Consider the following 22,453-nt stretch of genomic DNA (forward strand, 5'->3'; position numbering starts at 1 on the left):
GCCAGTTAAAGGTAACTGGCAAAGGCTTACCTTCTTGGATTAGCTGTATCTCTGGTCAAAGGGATTAATATTAAGCTACGTCTGAGGGCCTGACTAGTCAAAGGTCAAGACTTACTCTCATGGAGATGCCAAAGTTATACTGGCACTTGATGAGGTGGTCGCCATATGTGAGCCTGTTGTTGACAAGCTGACGGTCAAGGGTGTCCCAGGGCAGAGAGTTCACCGCCTCCTGGTACCGCCGTCCGTCACCCACCTCGGGGTTGAATATATAGGCATCCCAGTTCATGTCTCTGGAAGAAGAAGAAAAAGGATTAGATCTATGCTTGACGATTGCACGATGGTCATTAACATCTTGAACCCGGTACTGCATTTCCAATTTTATTCTTGCTATCCCCAGGCGGTATTATTCATGTTAGGATAGGGGTTTTAAGCAATGAAATACAAACTGCAGCGCTCAACCAAGGCCCTCAAGTGAAGTTACCGGGAGTGGGCCATCCGCCATGTTGTTACTCTCAGTTTAGCCGCACCTAGGTCAAACACAAGGTATAATGGGTTTCGCTTGTCTGCTAGTTCTTCCAAAGCACAAAACAATTACTGTCACAATGATTCAGCGAGCGATGTTTTATTGATTCAATGCTGGAACTACGTAAAAGAGATTAAATAAGGGGATACTGACGCCTCTATCAGATCCGCTTTAGTATACGAATTATATGATCATGTTAGTTATGGATTATACACAGCCATATAATTTTAAGTCAAAGTAATGTCAAGCGATATCTTCAGAATAACTCACACAGAAATATATTACTCTCACAATGTAGCCAAAGGTATGTCGTGCTGTGTGGCGTGGTAGTGTCGCAGCCGAGACATATTTGGCTGTGGTCTACGTGAATATAATCAATGTAGTTCAATACTGACATACTTTAGTGTGGTTTGTTGCTACTATAATATGTGTTTGGCACGACTAACGCACACAGGGTTGATGCCTTACCAGAAAACGTTGATGTTGGCTGTAGCCTAATGTGCAAAAAGTTACCAGATTTAACTATAGCTCAAGTTCTAAAATTCTTACTATAGCTAAAGTAGTGATGTGTGTGTGTGTGTGTGTGTGTGTGTGTGTGTGTGTGTGCATGATTATCTGTGACATAAAATGCTAAGAGACTTCTAATACGAAAGAGTTTATTTATTGATATATCCTGTACCATAGGCAGTATCAGTAGGCTACAAATAGCCTTTGTAACTAATCAGATTAGTAAAAAAAACACTATACAACATGCTAATACTTTAAAAATTCGTGAAATCTTTGAAACTGTGAGTATAATACGCTATAGAGAAGGCAGTTCGATTTGAGGAGTGGGAAGAGTGGGCACATTTTGATGGCTGCCAGGTGAGGCTTGCTGGCATCACCGCTGGCTACATTCAAGGTATGGGATGCAAGTTGTAATGTGTATCTCAGTGGCTGTGAACTGGGTACATGGGTGAGATGTAGGCTTCATTAACTTCATAAACAAGTGCTACCCAAGTTAATGGCTGTGTACCAGGGAAGAGCACTTACCACCCCATGATATCGTCGCTGTTCACCTACCTCAAGTTCGGCTGTATAGTTGGCCAAGTTCAGATTCCTAGTAATGTATGTGACGTGTGGATCATTGCGTGTGGCGAGGTACACACACTCAAAAAAGTATCGTTACAGGGGGGTCCAATGAATTTCGTACTGAATAATCCAGCTCTCTCGGTAGGGCTGGAGGGAGGCTGTTATATGACGTTTCATTCGTGGTGTCAGTTTGTATCGCGCACAAGGTGTAACGATACTTTTTTGAGTGTGTGTACATCTGTGTTTAGCATCAAGTCATAATTATTTGCCTACCTATCCGTTTCCTGATGCCTTGTCCTGTGAGATGAAGAAACGTACTCGCTTCTTGGTTTTGTGAATATTAGAAAATCGTGCACAAATGCGTGAATTATGCTTCCATACTATGGTCCTTTCACAGCAAGAAGTCCGTTCAGGGTGTGGCAGAATTTGGAATTCCCCCGAGTGCGACGTGCCAATTTGACCACCAATTATCGGATTATCACTCTGTCTCCCAACCTACCCCCATCACACCTGTTTCTCTCTCTCTCTCTCTCTCTATCTATCTATAATATATATATATATATATATATATATATATATATATATATATATATATATATATATATATATATATATATATATATATATATATATATATATATATATATATATATTAGTATATTTAGGAAGAATGTTTTCTTATATACAAAAAAAATAAAAGACAAAGACGTAGCCATTGTTTCACTATTTTTCTGTTGATCTTTTCGAGTTTTCTTACACATTGTTTTACACTATGATTCAGGTTGTAGATAGTATGTCCAAGATCCATGTCGTAACTATATTTTATTAATTATTTATTTTCATTTTTCGTAGGACGTTTCGTGTATCCTTACACATCATCAGCGACTGTAATGTAGATACAATACACTATAAAACATGACATATACAACATAAACATATACAAGATATATACTGAAATGTACAAACGACTAATAAAAGTGTAGAGTTACAAGAGTATGGATAAAAGAGACAAATCCTTTAGGTGAAGTCAAGTATGAGCTACAGTTAAAAGTGTATGGGTAAAAGAGACAAACCTTATAGGTGTAGTCAGCTATGAGCTACGTGGTTGACTGCGAAGGTTGTATGGGTGAGTGGGTGTTTGTGGCTGTGTAGTGTTGCCAGTTGTGTTATTGTGTGTGTAATGTTCATTTGTAATTGTCGCTGCTTGTGGCCCGACCACAAGCAGCGACAGCCACGTGTCATAGAATTCATTCAAATCGTTGTTATAATTCTAAAAAGTGATACTCAATGTACTATATAGCTTCCTTTACTATATACAGAATATAAAAAACAATTTCAAATAGCACATAGATGGAAAATAAGAGAGAGAGAGGTATGTACTACGGTTGATTTGGCAGCATCGCTAGAGGTGATTCACCAGGTGGGCCCCACCCTGAACGGACTTCTTGCGGTGAAAGGACCATAAGACTGTGTTGACCTGAGAAGATACAAGAGTTTCGGCCCAGAGGAGGATCCAAGTTCAACAAAAACTGATCTCATTTTAATGCACATTGAGAAAGTGGAGACTGTTCATTCATTAGAGCAACTCAGAGCATTATAACACAAGACACAATAAACAAATGACGTAATACACTCACTCAGGGAAGCTTTTTAGGCGGAAAACGTCCTTGAGAGTCTCCGGGTGTGGTGATGAGCGGCAAACGGCGAGATCGAGGGGAGGATAGTGGTAGAGGGAGGCTTCGCACATCTCGTCCCGCGTTCCCCACCCAGTGAACGTGACATTATCTCTGTTGCGGCTGTCGTAGTCACACTCCCTAACAGGAAAACAAGTAGAACCAGGATTATCAAACCAGATCTTTTTTCCTCACCTCACTTAACGCATCTTGACGTAAACGAAAGGAGAATCATCGTCGCCATCATCTCCTGACCTTTCTTCCCATTTAACTTAAACTAATCTAAGCAGTCATTCCGTAACCTAACCTGACCTAGTGAAAAGAGAAACAGAATCATCAACCTGACTTTCTCCTTGATATTAGGATCTAACTTACCTTGAAAAGAAGACAGAATGTACAGTCATCATCATCATCATCATCAACAACAAGATGATCTCTTCCTCATCTAATGATAGGATGAGGTAAAACCCAGACAACTAGAAAAAGGAAAATACGAAAGTCAAAGAACTATCAGCAACAGAAACTTTGTAGTACCCTAGTACGAAAGAAAGCACACACACACACACACACACACACACACACACACACACACACACACACACACACACACACACACACACAGGAAAAAAAGCTTGTGAAGTGAAGCCTGGATTCTGGGTTTTCAGCGATGTATGAACGATCTGCCTCATTTCACGGGGATGCCTGTTTTATGAAAATGCCAAATCCAGATTTGCGTTTATTTCGAGAAGCCTGGACACACTGAGTTTATAAGGCTGGAGGTCACAGACAGTGGGAAAAGAGAATGAGAAAAACAGTTTCAGGGCAGCATCAAACACTGGGATTACAAGTTAACTCTTTCATTCAGAAAGGGGGTGGGTGTGAAGCTAGACGGGTGTTGTATGCCTGTCATAATGGGAGAGGAATGCAACACTTCAGATAAAAAATGACCAGAATAGTAACGACGACGACGTCGATGACAGAGAGAGAGAGAGAGAGAGAGAGAGAGAGAGAGAGAGAGAAAGCTGAAAGGAATCCGTGAGAAGAAAGTTCTGAAATGGAGAGCCCCTGCTTAGATGAGACGAACAGCCTTTGCGTCCACCCCGAGTAGAAAAGCTTTTGTGTCCACCCTGTTTAAAGCTTTTGAGTCCAGTGTTTAGATGATACCAAGAACCTTTGACTCCACCCTCTTTGGAGCCTTTGTGTCCACCCTGTTTAGATTAGACGAGGAGCCTGTGAGTGCAACCTCTATACTAGGTATTGTATGTGAGACCCCCACCCTGCCCGCACATACGCCCTTTTTTTGAGGGTTGTTTGTGGTGAGACCCCCCTCTCCCCCACACACACATGACAGCTGCTCTGCACTCATGGTAGATAAGTTTCTTGGACGAAATCATCAAATGGTAAAGGCGGTGGAAGACCCCACGAGGCGCTTCGCCGAAGTGCTCATCTCAGTAACATTGGCCTTTGTGCCTGTGGCGCGTTATTCACCCAGTATCCTGGTTACCACAGTTACCTCCCGAGGTGTTACCCTAGGTACTCATTTTACTTGCCAGTCCACAAGTAAGTGGAGTTAAAGAATGTACGAATCGATACATTACATTTAAAATCTGCCCTTGCCATTTATAAAGAACAGTGAACCTCAATATTATCATTCTTATTATCTATTTATGCCTTTTATATCCAAGGAAAAAATTTGTCATATATATATATATATATATATATATATATATATATATATATATATATATATACACACACACACACACACACACATACACAAACGATCAGTAGTGCATTGTGTACCAACTGGAGGTTGGTACTAAATGATAATGAGGTCTAAAGTGTTGTGCAGAACATGGCAGAATTCGTTCGTATCATATGGTGCATGACCAGTCAGATTAATTTATAAACATTAGTTATAAGTTTTAGTATACTGATTACAAATATAATGTAAATATTTTCTTAAAAATAATATTATTTTTTATATGTATGTAATGTTGGACAGAGAGGTTCTGTTGAATTTACATACTAAATGCACGTGCACGAGAATGTGCTCGCCTCTGCTCCTACTGCCGCATTAGTTTTGGTCTTGTTTCCTTAAAATCTAGACCTCTCACATACTTCAAAGAGTCCAGACCACCTTTAGACTTTCATCCTTATCGACAAAATCATCGTATACCAGTCGTCACCATATGAGTACCTTCAGTATTTAATGAAGCCTCTACGATATTTGTTTAGGATGCTATTTTGATGGATTACTTCCACAATATATCACTTTACCAGTAATTAGCACCTTCGTGACCAGAGCTCCTGCGCGACGGATTTTGCTGGAAGGGTACTAGGGGCACTGCCCCCCTGCATGTCGGCTCATAGTTGCGAAGCTCATAGGTCCCTACCACGGAGTTCCCTTCTTTAATAAATTTTGAAAATGCCTAGTTCCCTCCCATATCGGGGACGAGGGTGCAAAGAGGTTAACAAAAAAACTTTACACCTATGTGTTTCGACTAAATTTCCCTGTACCTCTCGAATTCAAATTATGGCCCTTCATACCTCAACATATGTCAGTTGCTTTACCTTTATGTTTCCTTTATCTTGCTAAGACCCATTCCCTCTCCACATTTGGTTACTCTTTGACTACGTTGTTTGGCGGTAAACACCAGCGACCATCATTTTCCTTTTCTTCAGTCTCCCATTTTCCTCGTACTTCCTGTTAGCTTTCCCCCTCATTCCATTGGTGCTTCAGGCAGATGTGTAGGTAAAGATTTTTTTTTTTTTTTTTTTTTTTTTTACCACCAATGTCATCCATGCTCCAGTTGTCGAGTGGCCACTTTCAACCACAGTTATGTGGAACATTTCTACGTAGATGAACCACTGTGCCAATAGTTTGTTCTCATGATTTTTGCGGCACCAGGAGCGTGGGTGACTGACAAGATCGTGGCCAGTTTGGGAGGAGTTCATGGCATATGGACCTAACTTGGCTCTTACAGCTCTCGGCAGTAACAAAATCGATGAACAGACTAAACTGGTTCTGTTAGCTAGGGATATTGCCTCTCTGGCTGAGGAAATAAGGAAGAGAATCAGGGCAGTTGCCATGTTGTGGGCACTTAATCCCGTCTGAGGCTCGGGGATGTAACGTCAGCTTGATATAACACCATAATTAACGTAATCAATGGGTGCTTGAGAAGGCAGTCATTTACGAGAGGCATGATTCCACCCAGTGTAAATAAAAAAAAATATGAATTAGAGTGGGATGATGTCCACCTAAATACAAATTTCTCAGGACCTCGTCATGCACCTGACTAATATTGCTTGGGATTATTTCTGAAGCTTAGGGCTAGGAAGTAAGAGTAGAATAAAATCAGTGTAAGTGAGGGAGTAGATGTAATAGAGTATCCGTTAGTTGGTGTTACAAAACCTTCAAAGCCACTTAGACCACGACCTGTATACTTACCAACTGAAATGTGATCCCCAGGCATTAGTTTAACCTCCTTGGAGAGTATGCGGGACTGCTGGAAATTGGTGGCATAGTTGAGGTCTTCCATGAAGGGCGGCAGCTCCACATTGCCCCGGAAGTGACGAACTCTGATGGCCCGTGCTGCAGTCACAAATGTTGTAACAGAGCTAATGTCTCAGGAAACAGTAAGTTATATATTTCAAGACGGGTTTTCAAACCATGCATTTAAGGAAGGAAGTTTAGAGCTGGAATTTGAGATAACTTTCCCCTTTATTCAATTATTTATTTATATATTTACTTTTTGCCTACAGGAGATGAAGTGTTCAAATTATCACCACCACCACCAACAACAACACAGCCAGATTCTCAGAGATACAGTAGACGTAAGCAATGGGAAAATAGTGTCAGCAGATAGGAGTTTAAGTAATTTCTCTTAACTCCTCCGTGCCAGGCTGTTTATACCGCTGTCGCCCTCTCAGTATAGGCAGTTTTCCCAAAGTTTCTTGTTTTCAAACCTTGGTATCTCAGAAAGTACAGCAACTGGGGAAACAAATGAAAAAGCATATTACTCACCAACTCTTCTTCTTGTGAATAAAACCATCCACAGGTCTGTTGGTGATCGTGTTGACAAGTAAGGACGTGAAGAATATACATATTTTTTGGCCTCAGAGCAGGCTGTATTTGTGCATGTGCGCGTGGCACTGACTTTCACTTTGCTCTGAACGTGATAACTTCTCCATTACTAGATATACTAGACACAGTTGCATCCAAGACATGCCCTATTGTCCACTGCCACCCCTGATCCACCAATTTCACGTCAGATATAACCGTCACCCGGCACTTAGGGGTTAATGGTGACTTAAAATATTCGAGGAAAGGTCATATCCTGAGACGATCCATATATGAACTTATTTACAGCACCTGGTTCCTGTTTCGTCAGTGTGGTGATTCTGAGTCTCTGTCCTGCCTTGTAAACATCTGGACAAGAACTACGAGTATAGCATTTTAGTGTCTGTCTACTTCACTTATTTTCATATTATGAACCAATAGATACTTTATATCAGCAACATTGGACTGATTCTCAGGCACACGGAAAATCACACATTTTGTTGCACAGACCTATCATATTTCCCTGCTTAGCTGAGACAAGCTTGCTTTTGAATGCTGGTGCTGGCATTCCAGTCGGCCAGTAATTTTATCCAGAAAAAAAAATATATATAATGAAATTAAGGGGAATAATTTATTCATTTCAAGGGTATATAACAAGTGTGAAGCGAAAAAGTTCAGACACACCCCCAGTTATCCTGATAACAGAACCTTAGCATGAAAAATCAGTGGCTTAAAGAAGAGCAGGTAAATCCTTTCCACCAATGTATAGCATGAAATATTAGTCGCTGTATTTTAAAGCAGTCACAGTGAAGCAGAGGCACTGAGTACTGAAGCTGAGTGAAGTAAAAACTGACCGAGGTAGTGCCCGTGGAGGAAGACGGCGAATACATTGACACCCTGGCTTGGGATGGCTAGTGCGGTGCATTCAGAGGCACAGTGACCCACTGCACGCCAGAAGGGGGTGTGAGGTGGCACCGTCAATGAGAATATCAGGGAGTGACCCAAGGCGAGGTTAGCAGCCTCCTCCCTGTCTGATGGCACAAACAGTTATTGGTTTCCACTGCTCATAACACTGACACAAATCTGAAAGAACATTAATGATAACATGTAACAATACATTTACACCACATATTTCAAGACGTTGGTCATGCTAGCATGTGAAGTCTTGGTCAAAGGATGGGTGCTCTCCAGACTGCTCAGTCTTTTGCTGCACCTCCGGTTAGCCCCCATTACCCAGGGGTTTTTATGTAAGACCTCACACCACGTCTTCTTATGTCTTCCCCTTGGTACTTTTCCTTCACCATTCATATCCATACTGCTCGTCACCCAGTAAACCTCCTCCTTTCTTTCTACATATCCATGAAACCTCGGTTGTCTCGTTTGCATAGCATCTTTAATGCATTTTATGCCAAAGTGTTCCTTCATTGCTGCACTGTGTAACCTGTCCCTCAAGGAAAGAATAGTCATCTTTTTCATTATCCTCATCTCAGTTTGCTGTGGCTGTGTTTCACTGCCTTATACACCAAATATCTTCGAAAAAAATTAGTTCATAGAGATGTTATTGATATAGTACATTGTCATTGTTTTGTTAAAAATTTCTGAGCAATACATGGAAGTGGTTTATTCTCAGAGGAAGAAAAAACACTATACTCTCTGCCTGAAGGTAACAAAACTACAGTACATTAACCTTCTCCTGTTGGAGATTTTCGTCCTCCTGCAGTTCTATTGTACGTCCTTTCCGTGACAATTTTTGTGACTAGCACCATATTTTGGTTGCGATCTCATTTTACAACCCAGCATTCAAGATGGAAAGATGGCAATTTTAGGCGATGATAAAGCGAAACTTCCTATGGATTTATGCATTATGTCGTTGTACTTCTACTTTTCCATCTTTATTTGTAAGATACCTCCCTTGTCACTCACCACTAACAAGCCCAACATTTCTTTTTTTCTGTAAAGCTGCTGCTGTGTTTTACTGTTGTCTAAACCATGATAATGAAGTTACTGAAGTGAGTGAACCCAAGCAGGCGCATATATCTCCCCTTAACAGTTACCTTTGGTTAACTGTAGTCTGGCAGGGTTCTCAGCCACCGCAGCTGACATGGGAAAGGAAGAGAGAGGCAAGTCTGAGTGTGAAATTTCAACTGCCAGATTTCAAACTGTACAAGGAAAAGTTTGAGTGTACTGGGTACTGAACCCGGCACACACCACTGAATAGCCAGGAACGTACCAGGTACCGAAACCAATGCAGAGGAGATAATTTTATGTAGTGGTAGTCTCAGTAAAAGCAAGAGTACATCGTCATAAAGGAGTACTTAAAAAACTGAAATGTGTGTTTTCGAAAAGTAGTGATATTTCTCAGAGATTTGTTCTCTGTTTCTTCTTGATGTAGGCGTTCTTGTTCTTACCAACGTTTGGTGCCATTGTATCATCACTTTATTTCTGTATCATGACTTTATTTCTGAACTGATTGGCCTTATCTCATGATAGTGACTCTGATTTATTTTATCTGCTTGGATAATTACAGGAATGTAGAAGGCACAATAACTTAACGTCCTCATTTCTCTTTAATTATACTCTTGCTACCACTTGATAGTTTCATTAAGCCTGTGTTGGCTGTGAACTGGAGTTTTGACAGCCTTCAGTAACATCCTGCACTGCTAGACATAATTTAGAAGTTTAATAAAACCGTCCAGAATGGCAAGAATAAACTAAAACAAGAAGGAGGATTTAGGGAGTGCAACGTCCACCCTCTACAGTTGGTCTAAGGGCCTCAGCATTTAACAATGCCTTGTGACCTTGACCTTCAACGACTGATTGTCCTCAAAACTGAATCACGTCACTCTTGCCTGACTTTTAACTCTTTCACCAGCTGAGGTTCAGGCCAGATCAAAATTGTTGCAGTTCACCTTGCCCTTTGACCCATTTTTCTCAATCCTTTTTTGACCCTTAATCCTTCCACAGTGCTTGTTTCATATCGAATAATAGTTGTCTGGGTAATTGGGTCGAACATTTGACCTTGCCCTGTCACTTTTTTAATATCTTCATCCTTCACTGACCCTCAACATTTCCACCAAGTTTGATCAAAGTCGGATCAGAACTGCTGTCGTGGGCCTTGTCGTGTGATCATCAACTCTGGTCTTTCTCTGTGATCTTGACCTTTGACCGACTGTTCTCAAAATAGACTAATTAAAATAAAGTGAAAAACTGTAGATGAAATTTAATATAAATAAATGTAAAGTAATGCACTCCTGCAACAAAAATATTATATATGAGTATTGCATGCTTGATGTTCCACTGACAGTAGTAAAGGACGAAAGAAATCAAGAAGTTACTGTCAGTAACGATCTTAAATCCTTTATGCAGTGCGCAGTAGTGAGTAACGAGGCAAACAAAATGCTCAGCTTCACTGCATGGAACTTCCAGTACAAAACACCCGATATACTGTAATATCTGAACTTCATGTGTCATAAGTTGGACCACACCTACAGCATCCCCAAAACGATATTAACCCCTTAACTGCAGGACATCACTTTTGTGATGCTCGGGCACAAGAGATCATACTGCAAGGCGTCACTTCTGTGATTCTGTATTATTTTGAATTCGCCCGGGCTTTCAAGTGGTGGCTTGTATCATCTGTCAGTACTGCCAGTGTCCAGCTATAGTCAGCACTGCTAATGTCATCTGTACTCCCACCCATTGTTGACAATTTAGCCATCAGTCTCTCTCCCTCCATCCCTTCACATGGCCAAACCACCTCAGTGTATTCCTCCTAACGCTTCCTATCACATCCACATCCACACCACAATGCTCCTTTATATCCTCATTTGTTAGCCTGTCTCTCCATGTGACTCAACAGGCTCCTCTTAAATAACTCATTTCCACTGCTCTCACTCTTGACTTGTGTCCTTCCAACAACGTCCAAGCTTCACTTCCATACATTAGAGTTGGTATCACAATACTGTCATGTAACTTTTTCACTTCCATGCTCACATTCCTGTTTCTTATCACTACTTTCAAGGAACCAGCAACCTTTCTTCCTTGTTGTACCCTTTCAAGCACTTCACCCTCCAAACTTCCATCCTTACTCATCACACTCCCCAAGTACAGTGATCCAATATAGTAGAGCCAAAGGCATGTCTGGATAGTGATCCTGTCCGGATATTGGGCCCCATCCTCCCTGACTTGTACTTATGGACCCTAACTCAGAAAAACACCTATAAAACTCCCTCTGGACATGCATAGCACCTATTTAAGACCCAAATCACACCAATAAGGGACATAGAATACTGAAATAAATGCAAAAGAACCATAAAATGAGGTTTTAGAGATGAGTTTATACAATAATAAACATTCTGGGTACTTACAACAAGTCCCTGGCTCCTGGACTGGTTTGAACTGCGAGTTTGCAGTCCACAGTTAATCCTTTTGCACTCTAAATTCTAATTTCTTAACACTGCACAATATTGTAAATTCCCATGTGTTCTAGTGGCAAGGTATTGCAGTTCATTCACTGTTTATTCACAAAAAACGTGCACCCGTGGCTTGCATTGCTATAAGCATCTGCTCTTGATTGGAGTTAGGCTGTGACTGTTGATGATGGCGGGGGTAACAGAGTTGCCAGATCGCAACAGCCACATTACCAAACTCCTCAATTTTCATTAGCATTTTTAACTTTCATTACCAAATTCGTAAAACTAGCATCTATTCTTCACTAATTATATACACAAGTGGAAATACATGTAATCACTCTTCTTATAATTTACAGCATGTTGATTATTATCACGCCATATAGGCTACCAAATTAATCAGAGAGAGCAAACAATCCACCATCTCAATCCTGTGTATCGTCATACATGTGAAAAATCCGTTTGGTATTGTATTATTCTGATTCATTACCAAACGAATTTTTTCATTAGCAAATTGGCCCACATTTGGTAATGAAAAATACCAAATGGCAACCCCTGAAAGGGGAGGGGGAGGGGAGGAAGGAAGGGACGACGGGACCATGGTGTAATAGCCGTTTGGCGCCACGCGGCAATTTCAAATTACGGGTGGGAAAAAAGTCAGATTTTTCGAATTTTTGTGGTTTTTGGCCCATTTTGGGAATATTGGATCCCGGGACAAAAAGTCTGGTTATTGGGGATGTCCAGAAAATGGGCGTCCGGATATTGGAGGGATTACTTTAAACGTACTCACATTTTCCATTTCCTCACCATCCAATCTCACTGTACATTCACTGACTTCCCCTCTCGCAAAGACCATCACTTTACTCTTCCCTACATTCACCTTTAGATTCCGTTTCTTATACACTCTCCCAAACTCATCCACCAAGCTCCCCTTCGTCTTCACTTAACAACATCATCTGCAAACAACAGTACAGGGAGTTTCCAAACACTACCCTCTCTCACTAGGTCCACTCCAACATCCACTGCCCTACCTTGTATCTCTTTTATTACCCCATCCATGTACAGATTGAACAACCATGGAGACATGACACATCCCTGATTCAACCCAACCTTCAAAGAGAAAAATTCACTCACTTCACCATCCACATGCACTGCAGCCTTAGCACCACCATACATACTCTTCACAGGATTCAGCAACTTTCCATCTACTCCATATATTCTTAATACTTTCCACAATCCTTGTCTATCCACCCTGTCATATGCTTTCTCCATATCCACGAAGGCCGCATACAACTTCTTTCCCTTCTCTAAAAACTTTTCCACTAAAGATTTAAGATTCTGATCTACATAACCTCTTCCCTTCCTAAAGCCTCCCTGTTCATCTCCAACTAATTCCTCTCTCATTTCCCTAACGCTGTCAATAAGTATCCTACCATACACTTTTCCTATTACACTAAAAAGACAAATACCCTATGATTATCACACACTTCTTTTTCCCCTTTTACTTTGTACAAGGGAATAATTATACCTGACTTCCAATCCACCAAGACTCTACCTTCCTCCCAGGCCAATCTGCACATCTTCCACATCCATTCTACTACTATCTCTCCCCCATGGTTCAGCATTTCACCACACACTCCATCAATTCCTGGGTCTTTCCCCAATTTGACTTTCTTCATTGCTTCCACAATTTCTATCCTACTGATTTCTTCCCTGTCTTCTCCACCTCCCTCAATCTCCCAGCCATTCCCAAGCCACTTATACTCACATTACTTTCATTCTCTATGTTCAACAATTCCTTAAAGTGTTCTCTCCATCTGGTCACTTTTCTCCCTTCTCCACTATTAATCTACCATTTTTGTCTTGCACTTCCCTACTAACTTCACTGCCACCCTGTCTGTCTTTCTTCACCTCTTTCCAGAAAATTTTCTTACAGTCCCTCCACTTTACACTCAAATTCCTTCCAGATTCCTCATTCACTATCTTCTTACTCTCTCATACTAATCTTTTCACCTCTCTCTTTCTTTCTACATATAACTCTCTCTTCTACCTCTCAATTTCTTCCACGCCCCTATTTCTCACCCATTCTTTGTATGCTTTCTTCTTTTGTGCCACAGCCTGTCTCACCTCTTCATTCCACCATGCTGTTCCTCGCACCCCCTTCCGTCTTCTCTTCACCCCCATACACCACATCACATGCTGCACATATTTCTTCTGTGAATATCTTGCCCACACCTTCCACCTCCCTCATCTGCTCCAAATCATACTTACCCAATCGCTCCTCCACTTCTCTCTTACATTCTGCCTTTTTTCTCATGTTCATGCAACCTCTCCACCCTCCTTGCAACTACTCCTTCCTCCCGTCCTTCCCTTCTTTTATTTCTCCATCTTGGATCTCAATTCTGGCCACCACCAAGTAGTGGTCAGAAAGTCCACTCCCCAACCTCTATAAGATCTTGCATCCATTACACATCATTGCATCCTTTCATCTACACACACATAATCAGTCTTTGCCTTCCCTTTCATTCAGTTCACCACCCACCCTTCTCATCACTCGCCATGTATACCTATGGATCATTTTGTGTTTGAAGAGGGTATTGGCTATCACCAACCCTCTCCCTGGCACAAATGTCCACTAACGCACTGCCATTCTCATCTATCTCTGTAGGCACACCCCACTCACCAACTATTCCATCCACCTTCGCATTCCCTACTTTACCATTCATATCACCAATCAAAATCACTCTCTCATTCCTTCCTGCACATAAAATTAGCAGCTGTCACCACGCTGACATTGTCAACCCTTCCCTGCCCATAATACGCCACATCATTCAGTTTACTGTCGTCTTTCGAGGTGAAACCATGTCGGATTCGCCCCCCTCCATTTCTGCCACTTCTGAGCCCATCACAGAGGGCCCTGTGATCTCTACCCCTACTAAACCTCCTGTGAGAAGGGGTAAAGAAGTAAGTGACTCTGCTGTGGAACATGAACTGGCTAATTTATCCATGAAAATGATGGACAGTGACTCTGATCTTTCTGGTGAATCGTGTGATGAGCCAGTGGAGGAAATGGTGACAGAAACTCCAATCATTTCACAGCATGTAAATTAGCAGCTGTCACCACGGTGACATTGTCAACCCCTTCCCTGCCCATAATACGGCACATGATTCAGTTTACTGTTGTCTTTCGAGGTGAAACCACGTCGGATTCGCGCCCCTCCATTTCCGCCGCTTAAGTAGCCCACTGCAAAGGGCCCTGTGACCTCTACTCCTACTAAACCTCGTGTGGGAAGGGGTAATGGACAAAGTGACTCTGCTGTGGAACATGAACTGGCTAATTTGTCTATGATAATGATGGACAGTGACTATGATCTTTCTGGTAAATCGTGTGATAAGCCGGTGGAGGAAATGGTGACAGAAACTCCCAGTACGAGTGCTTCAGTGTCCCAAGGTCGTCCTGGCTCCAAGGGAAAGGAGCCCTTAGTTACTGCAAGTGACAGTGCATAACATAGTGTGAATAAAATAGATATGCAAATAATGTAAATAAAATAGAAAATGTAGATAATTACTAATATAAGAATAAGAGTATAAATACTTGGAGTAATGACAGTGAAAGTGAAAGCTTCGCTCTCTACGCTAGGTTACTGAACGAGAAAGTGAATGCCTGGAGTGAAAATAAACTACTAGTAGTGAAGGAAACTTATAGATAAATATTGTATATATAAATAAGTGTAATAAAGTGCTAGGAATATAAAGTGTGAGTGTGTTTATAAATAATGAATGACAGCTCCGCCTCAGAATACCAGCAGGGAACGAGTGTGGGTGGAAAGCTGGTACACGCTCGTAATTTACATTGCTTCCACAGTGTTTTTTTTTTTTTTTTTGAGTATGGATTCCAAACTACTTGAAATTCATAGAATAGTGTTTGTAGTGATAATATCAGGCAGTGGTAACCATATTACGGGGTATCGGGAAGTGTAAAGTGGAAACTTCGTTACCCAACTTCAGAAGTCTCCACAAGTTCTACGGTAGTCGACGAAGGCACAACAAACATCCCAGGGGAAAGCTGAAGGTATGTACCATAGGAATTTATAATTATAATTTTCTAGGACTAATAACTGATTTTTGGCTAATATTTTTAAAAAGTCAGTCGGAGAGCGATTATCCCCGCGGGACGGTTACGGCGCGCTTCCGACATCCCCGCGGTTAAGGGGTTAAGGAAGAAATATTCGATAGACTACAGCGAAAAACCAATAAAATGATACCGTCACTGTTATATCTACCATACGAAGAATGTCTAAAGAAACTAATTATGTCTCTCTTTCTAAAAAAAAAAAAAAAAGACAAAAAATACCTGATATAAGTAGTTAAAATTCTTTTAAAAATCCAACGACGTAAGATATTATAAATTGTTCGAAATACATAAGTAGACTGTGACTAGAAATAATGGGGCTAATTCAAACGTAAGCGATGCAGCACTAAAACAGTATTCGCGCAGTTGAACAGAATAAACTATCAGCAACAGTAGTTTGTGCAAAAACTGTAGATACATTGAAAATCCAGCTAGATAATTATTTCGAAACAGTAGGCCACAAATAAAAGAGTGTTTTTTTTTTAGTTCCAGACTGACATTTACGCTGACGACAGGTAGACGATTGCTTGGTTATGAGGACATTCTGAGATCGTATAATTATGGTTCTTTTTCAGATCTGGGTTAGAAATTGCCTAGAACATAACTTTTCTTCTTCTTTCCGTATGAAAATTTCCATACATATTATTTCTAAGAAGCACAGTGTTTTCTGACTTTCTTTTCTGCTGGTTATTTTACTGGATGATCTGGTGGGTGAGGGAGAGCCCTCCTTTATTCTATCCTTGTCTCACACACGTTTAAGTTGTATCGTAATAAAATTATTTTTTTTAATAAATAACCTCGTTATGGGGTAATAGGCCTTCTGTTATCTGCACTTCCTGTGTACTTGTATGTATCACCTTCGTTCTTGCCTTACCCTTAACATTTCCATCAAGTTTGGTTTTAATCGGCTAAAACTGTTTAAGTTGTCCATGTCATGTAGCCTTGACCTTTTGGCTGACTCTCAACACATCCACCAGTTTTCATTAAAATTAGAATAATACTGCTGTAAATATTATGTTCACACACACACACACACACACACACACACACACACACACACACACACACACACACCACGATCGCACGAGCCCAGTAAATCCCAATACTCTCACATCGTAGTGAAGAGGGCAGCAGAAAGAAATGAACATGACAGTATTATTGTCGAACAGCTAACAGATAACTATAGACACGGCGCGCGACTCTGAGGTTGTTATTATTGTGTCCTGGCAACCTACCCCTCAACAGTGCGTTCGATTTCGTGTATAATATGAAACACATGTGATTCGTGTATATGTTCATGTATAATAATATTCGTGTATAATATAATCGTGCATAGTAATATCTATCTATCTATCTATAGCCCGACGCCCTAATCCCGCAAAGGGTGGCCGCATACAAAACGCCTCCAAGTCACTCTGTCACCCACCATTTGACTCCCCTCCCCCCAACTCACCCCCCCCTCCCTCATATACATCTCAACTCCATCCCTCCACCTCATCCTTGGTCTACCCCTCCCTCTCCCTCCCTCCACCTCACCTACATACACCCTCTTAGTCAGTCTTTCATTCTCCATCCTCTCCACATGTCCAAACCACCTCAGTGTATTTCTCCTAATCTTTTGAACCACATCCACATCTACCCCACAACGTTCCTTCACTTCTTCATTCGTCAACCTGTCCCTCCATGTCACTCCACATGCTCCTCTCAAGTAACTCATTTCCACTGCTCTCACTCTTGACTTGTTCCCCTCTTGCAAGGTCCACGCCTCGCTTCCATACGTCAGGGTAGGGATCACAATACCATCATGCAGTGACTTCTTAACTTCCATACTCACCTCCCTATTTCTCATCACTGCTTTCAGTGTGCCAACAACCTTCCTTCCCTGCTGTACCCTTTCACGTACTTCATCCCCCAAAGTTCCATCCTTACTCATCACACTACCCAAGTACTTGAATGCACTCGCATTCTCCATATCCTCACCATCCAACCTCACTGCACACACTGTGACTTCATTCCTCTCAAACACCATAACTTTACTTTTGTTTACATTAACTTTTAGCTTCCTCCTCCTACACACTGTCCCAAATTCATTCACCAAACCTTGCAACTCCCATTCATCTTCACTCAACAATACTGTATCATCAGCAAACAGCAACACCGGAAGCTTCCAAAATCTCACCTCATTCATTAGGGCCACCCCAACATCCACTGCCCCTACCTTGTACCTCCTTTACGACCCCATCCATATATATATTAAACAGCCATGGAGACATTACACACCCTGTTTCAGTCCCACATTGAGATCAAAGAACTCACTCAGCTCACCATCCACTCGCACCGTAGCCCTAGCTCCCTCGTACATACTCTTCACAGCACTCAACAATTTCCCCTCCACTCCATATATTCTTAATACCTTCCACATACTTTTCCTATCTATTCTGTCATAAGCTTTCTCCAAGTCCATGAAGGCAGCGTACACTTTCCTTCCCTTCTCTAGATACTTCTCCACTAAACATCTTAGAACAAATATCTGATCTACACACCCTTTTCCCTTCCTAAATCCCCCTTGTTCTTCTCCAACTAGCTCCTCTGTCATATGCCTAACCCTATCAATGAGTATTCTACCATATATTTTACCAGTCACACTAAGAAGGCAAATACCCCTATGGTTACCACATACTTCTCTCTCCCCTTTTCCTTTGTACAGAGGAACAATTATACCTGATTTCCAGTCCTCTGGAACTCTTCCCTCTTCCCAAGCCAATCTACACAACTTCCATATCCACTCCACAACAATCTCACCCCCATACCTAAGCATTTCACCACACACTCCATCAATTCCTGGGGCCTTTCTCAGCTTAATCTTCTTCATCGCTTCCACTACTTCCGACCTACTGATCTCTTCCTCCCTCCTCTCATCTCTTCTTCTCCCAGCCATTCCCCAACCACTTATACTCACACTGCTCTCACTCTCTACATTCAACAAATCCTCAAAGTGCTCCTTCCATCTCCTCAATTTCTCTCTCTTCTCCACCAACAATCTATTATTCCTATCTTTCACTCCCCTACTATTTCCCCTTTCACACTGCCTTACTTTCTTAGTAATATGATTCGTGTATATACGAAATCGGACGCACTTTTGAATGGTAAGTTGCCAGGGTACGTTAATGACAACCTCAGAGTCATGAGCCGCGACTATAATAAAACAACAGTCTGTAAACTAAGAGACAGGAAGAGTTTACTGGAATACCTGATGGAAAAATGAAATACATAATTTTCCTAGGTGGGAAGTTAAACGGATCTGTTATCAGTAATAGACTCAAAGCGTTGTATAGCAGCCAGTAACAAGGCAAATAAAATGCTTGGCTTCACCACAAGGAACTTCAATTATAAAACACCTGATGCAATGTCTTATATTTTATACGTCGTTAGTTACACACCCAGAATACTGTGTGCAGCACTGATCCACAAACGTCATTAAGGACGAAGACAAAAAATTCGAGAGAGCGCAACGCTGAGCCACGGAAATGATCCCATCGCCTCGAAATTTATGCTGCATTAGAGCGACTAAATATACCAAATATGTTTTCTCTTTGAAATCGACAAGTCAGTGGGGTTTAAAGATGTATTTAAAAATCTTAACAAATTCGATGATATTAAACAGCATTATTTGTTCGAAGTACAGAATGACACTGTAACCAGAAATAACAGGATGAAGCCCAAAAGCAAGAAATACAGCACTAATATAAGTAATTATTTCAGTATTTGCGTAGAGGACTTGTGGAACAAACTTCCAGCAACAGTACTTATTGCAATAACTATTTATAGGTTTAAAATTCGGTAAGACAAATATTTCGAGAGTATAGGCCATACCTAACTGAATGTTGTTATTTCCACGTTAGTGTATGCTTACGACAGTGAGATGTTTTCTTAATCTTGAGAACATTCGACGATCGGGTATGTTTTTTCTATTGCAGATCTGTTGACTGGAAATTACATAATGTATAGTATAGCTGTTCCGCTTCTACCTCTCCTAAAAAAAAAAAAAAAAAAAAAAAAAAAAAATTGAAGCCCCGTTCTTTCGAACAAGCATGTTATTTTTTTTTTTTTTTTTTTCCCCCTATTTTTTCTCTGCCGGTTTTACCGGATGGTGTTGTGGGGTGGGGGAAGAGCCTTCCTCTCTGCTGTATATACTTTACTCTTACATGTTCGTTATAGCTAAGCAGAATTAGCTTTTTTGCCAACAGATAACCTCGTCAAGGGTCGTTGGCCTGTTATCTGTATTTCTAACGCCACAGGCCTGAGAAGTGAAATTTGGGAAATGTATTCCCTTTGGACTGGATAAAAACTCACATGATGAATGTTGCCCGTCAAACATAGCTTGTGGATGTCCTAAGCTTTAACTGGTTAACACACACACACACACACACACACACACACACACACACACACACACGTTAACATTGCACCCTCCACTGTTCTACTCATTTTCCGTGCTTGCATCACAATAACCTCAAAAAATAGCATCTAACATTTTTTGGGGTAAAAAAAAAAAATTATATATATATATATATATATATATATATATATATATATATATATATATATATATATATATATATATATATATATATCACGCTGCGTTTGTGCAAAACGTGTTCTTTTCGGTGTCTCAAAACACTAATTTCCTCCGTCTTTCTACTGGCCAGTCTTTCACATGACATCACCTTGCCTTCAACCACACAAAATACTAGCTTTCACCATTATTATTATTATTATTATTATTATTACAGTATTAATATTAATATTAATATTAATATTATTATTATTATTATTATTATTATTGTTGTTGTTGTTGGTATTATTATTATTATTATTATTATTATTAAATTTATATTCTTTATTTTCCATTCAGAACAATCCTATTACTCAGGGGACGTTGTCGCTGAAGGCAAAGCAGGAAAAGGAACATGAGAACAAAGGGTGTAAAGGGTGTAAAGAATACTAGGTCAGCCCTTGCTTCACTCCCTCCCTTCCCCCCCAAAAAAAGTTCATCCCCAAGCATGACGTCACTGGCAGTAGAAAAGACGATATCACGGGATAATTTGCCCACAGGAATGCTATCAAAATTTCTCACTTTGTTTTTCCAGCGATTCGTATTTTTATTGTAAACTCTTGAACAAGCTAACAGTCAGACATGTCCATTAAGTGCTGTGGGTTGGGGTGATGTTCGTGCTATAGTAAGATGATCTTCTTTTTTCGGTTTCTTAAGAATAAAGATCGTTTTCTTAGGGACAAAAGTTAGCCTAGTGCTCCACTGTATATACGACACGCTTGGGTCATGTCCGCCAGTCTCTTTCCTCAGTGAGAATAATTTGTGGGCAGAGATGTATACCAAGCCTCTCTTGGCCAAGGAGTATTAGTTAAAGAGATAAAATTTCAGGTTAATATTAGGCAGGAGAAAATAAGAAGTAGAAGAGACAAAAACTAAGGTTAATCTTAGTTTCCGACATTACGTCACACCCCATCAAGGCACGAGAGAAAAACGAATGTGGTGAAATTTCCAATAATCTGTACAGAAAGGTGTAACAACATTCATTTTGACTGTGGGTAAAAGCAGAGTATATAAGTCAATGAACTCTACAAACATGGCCTTGAATCACAGCGACGTATGAGCTGATTCCCGAGTATCTGAATTAATTACCTCAGTTTGTCCGTGTAGTAGATGTCCATGGCCCAGTCCACGGTAACTCCCTTCTTGAGCATGTAGTTGTCGTAGTGGGTCTCGAACATCAGGTAGGTGGAGCCCCCGTGCTTGTCACCCATGGGAATACCAACCCTCTCTGGCAGGCTCTCACCCTAGGAACACACGTCACAGGCGTCATTATTACTTTCTTTGTTTTTTTTCAGAAGAATAGGGGAAGGAAAAACAAATAAAAAAAAACATACACCAGATCACAGGTGTCCTCTCTTCATAAAAAATCTGTAATAGTTGGATTTAGATTGCTGTAGTGGTGGTATATAAGCTTTAACCTCTTGGACCATCCTCTTGTTGGCTTGGGAGATTCGTAATATATCTTCTAGAGTTATTTATTTTCTCCTAGCTTTATTTCCTTTGGCCTGGGAGATTTTGTAATTCCTCTTCCTCAGCGATTCATTGCCAGACGTTTCTAGGGTTCGGCCGAGAAATGCCTTTGTTACCGAGTTACTTACTGACTGATTTACTTTCAAGCTAATCCGAAATTAGCTTTTTGAAGCCTCCCCAGAGCTTCTTGGACAGTCACAGAGGCTTTCCCAATCCCCCCCCCCCTTCCCCCGTGGTCAGTAGAAATTATATCATATTTGGAAAGATCATTGAGTTAGGAATTATTATAAACAGTAAGATTCTTTTTGAATGGCAAGTTAAAGGCAGAAAGTACCTTTTAAAGCCCATTGTTTGGTTCAGGGCTCATATTCAGATTTCTAAGTCATATTTACAAAAACTCTTAAGCCATGTTGATGAAGACTCTTAGACTAAAAGTTTTATAAGTGACTTAGAATTCTTTATGTAATAACTGAACTGAAACTTAACAAATGAATCAC

The 22,453-nt window shown here is 40.7% G+C and overlaps 1 protein-coding gene across 1 annotated transcript in view; it reads right to left on the bottom strand.

Moving 5' to 3' along the window:
* Positions 1–22,453, bottom strand: part of LOC145406580 (DBH-like monooxygenase protein 1) — a 35,338-nt gene that overhangs the window by 336 nt on the left and 12,549 nt on the right. Inside the window, exons 2-8 of the mRNA XM_080277658.1 lie at positions 21,576–21,730; positions 8,185–8,357; positions 6,719–6,862; positions 6,058–6,254; positions 3,643–3,743; positions 3,232–3,408; positions 116–290 (exon numbers count right to left, since the gene is read on the bottom strand). Of these exons, the coding sequence (XP_080133784.1) occupies positions 116–290; positions 3,232–3,408; positions 3,643–3,743; positions 6,058–6,254; positions 6,719–6,862; positions 8,185–8,357; positions 21,576–21,730 (1,122 nt within the window). The remainder of the gene's footprint in view (positions 1–115; positions 291–3,231; positions 3,409–3,642; positions 3,744–6,057; positions 6,255–6,718; positions 6,863–8,184; positions 8,358–21,575; positions 21,731–22,453) is intronic.

The sequence above is a fragment of the Coenobita brevimanus genome, chromosome 71 (assembly GCF_032717465.1).
Source record: "Coenobita brevimanus isolate Jiangsu-jjx chromosome 71, ASM3271746v2, whole genome shotgun sequence".
NCBI lineage: Eukaryota > Metazoa > Arthropoda > Malacostraca > Decapoda > Coenobitidae > Coenobita > Coenobita brevimanus.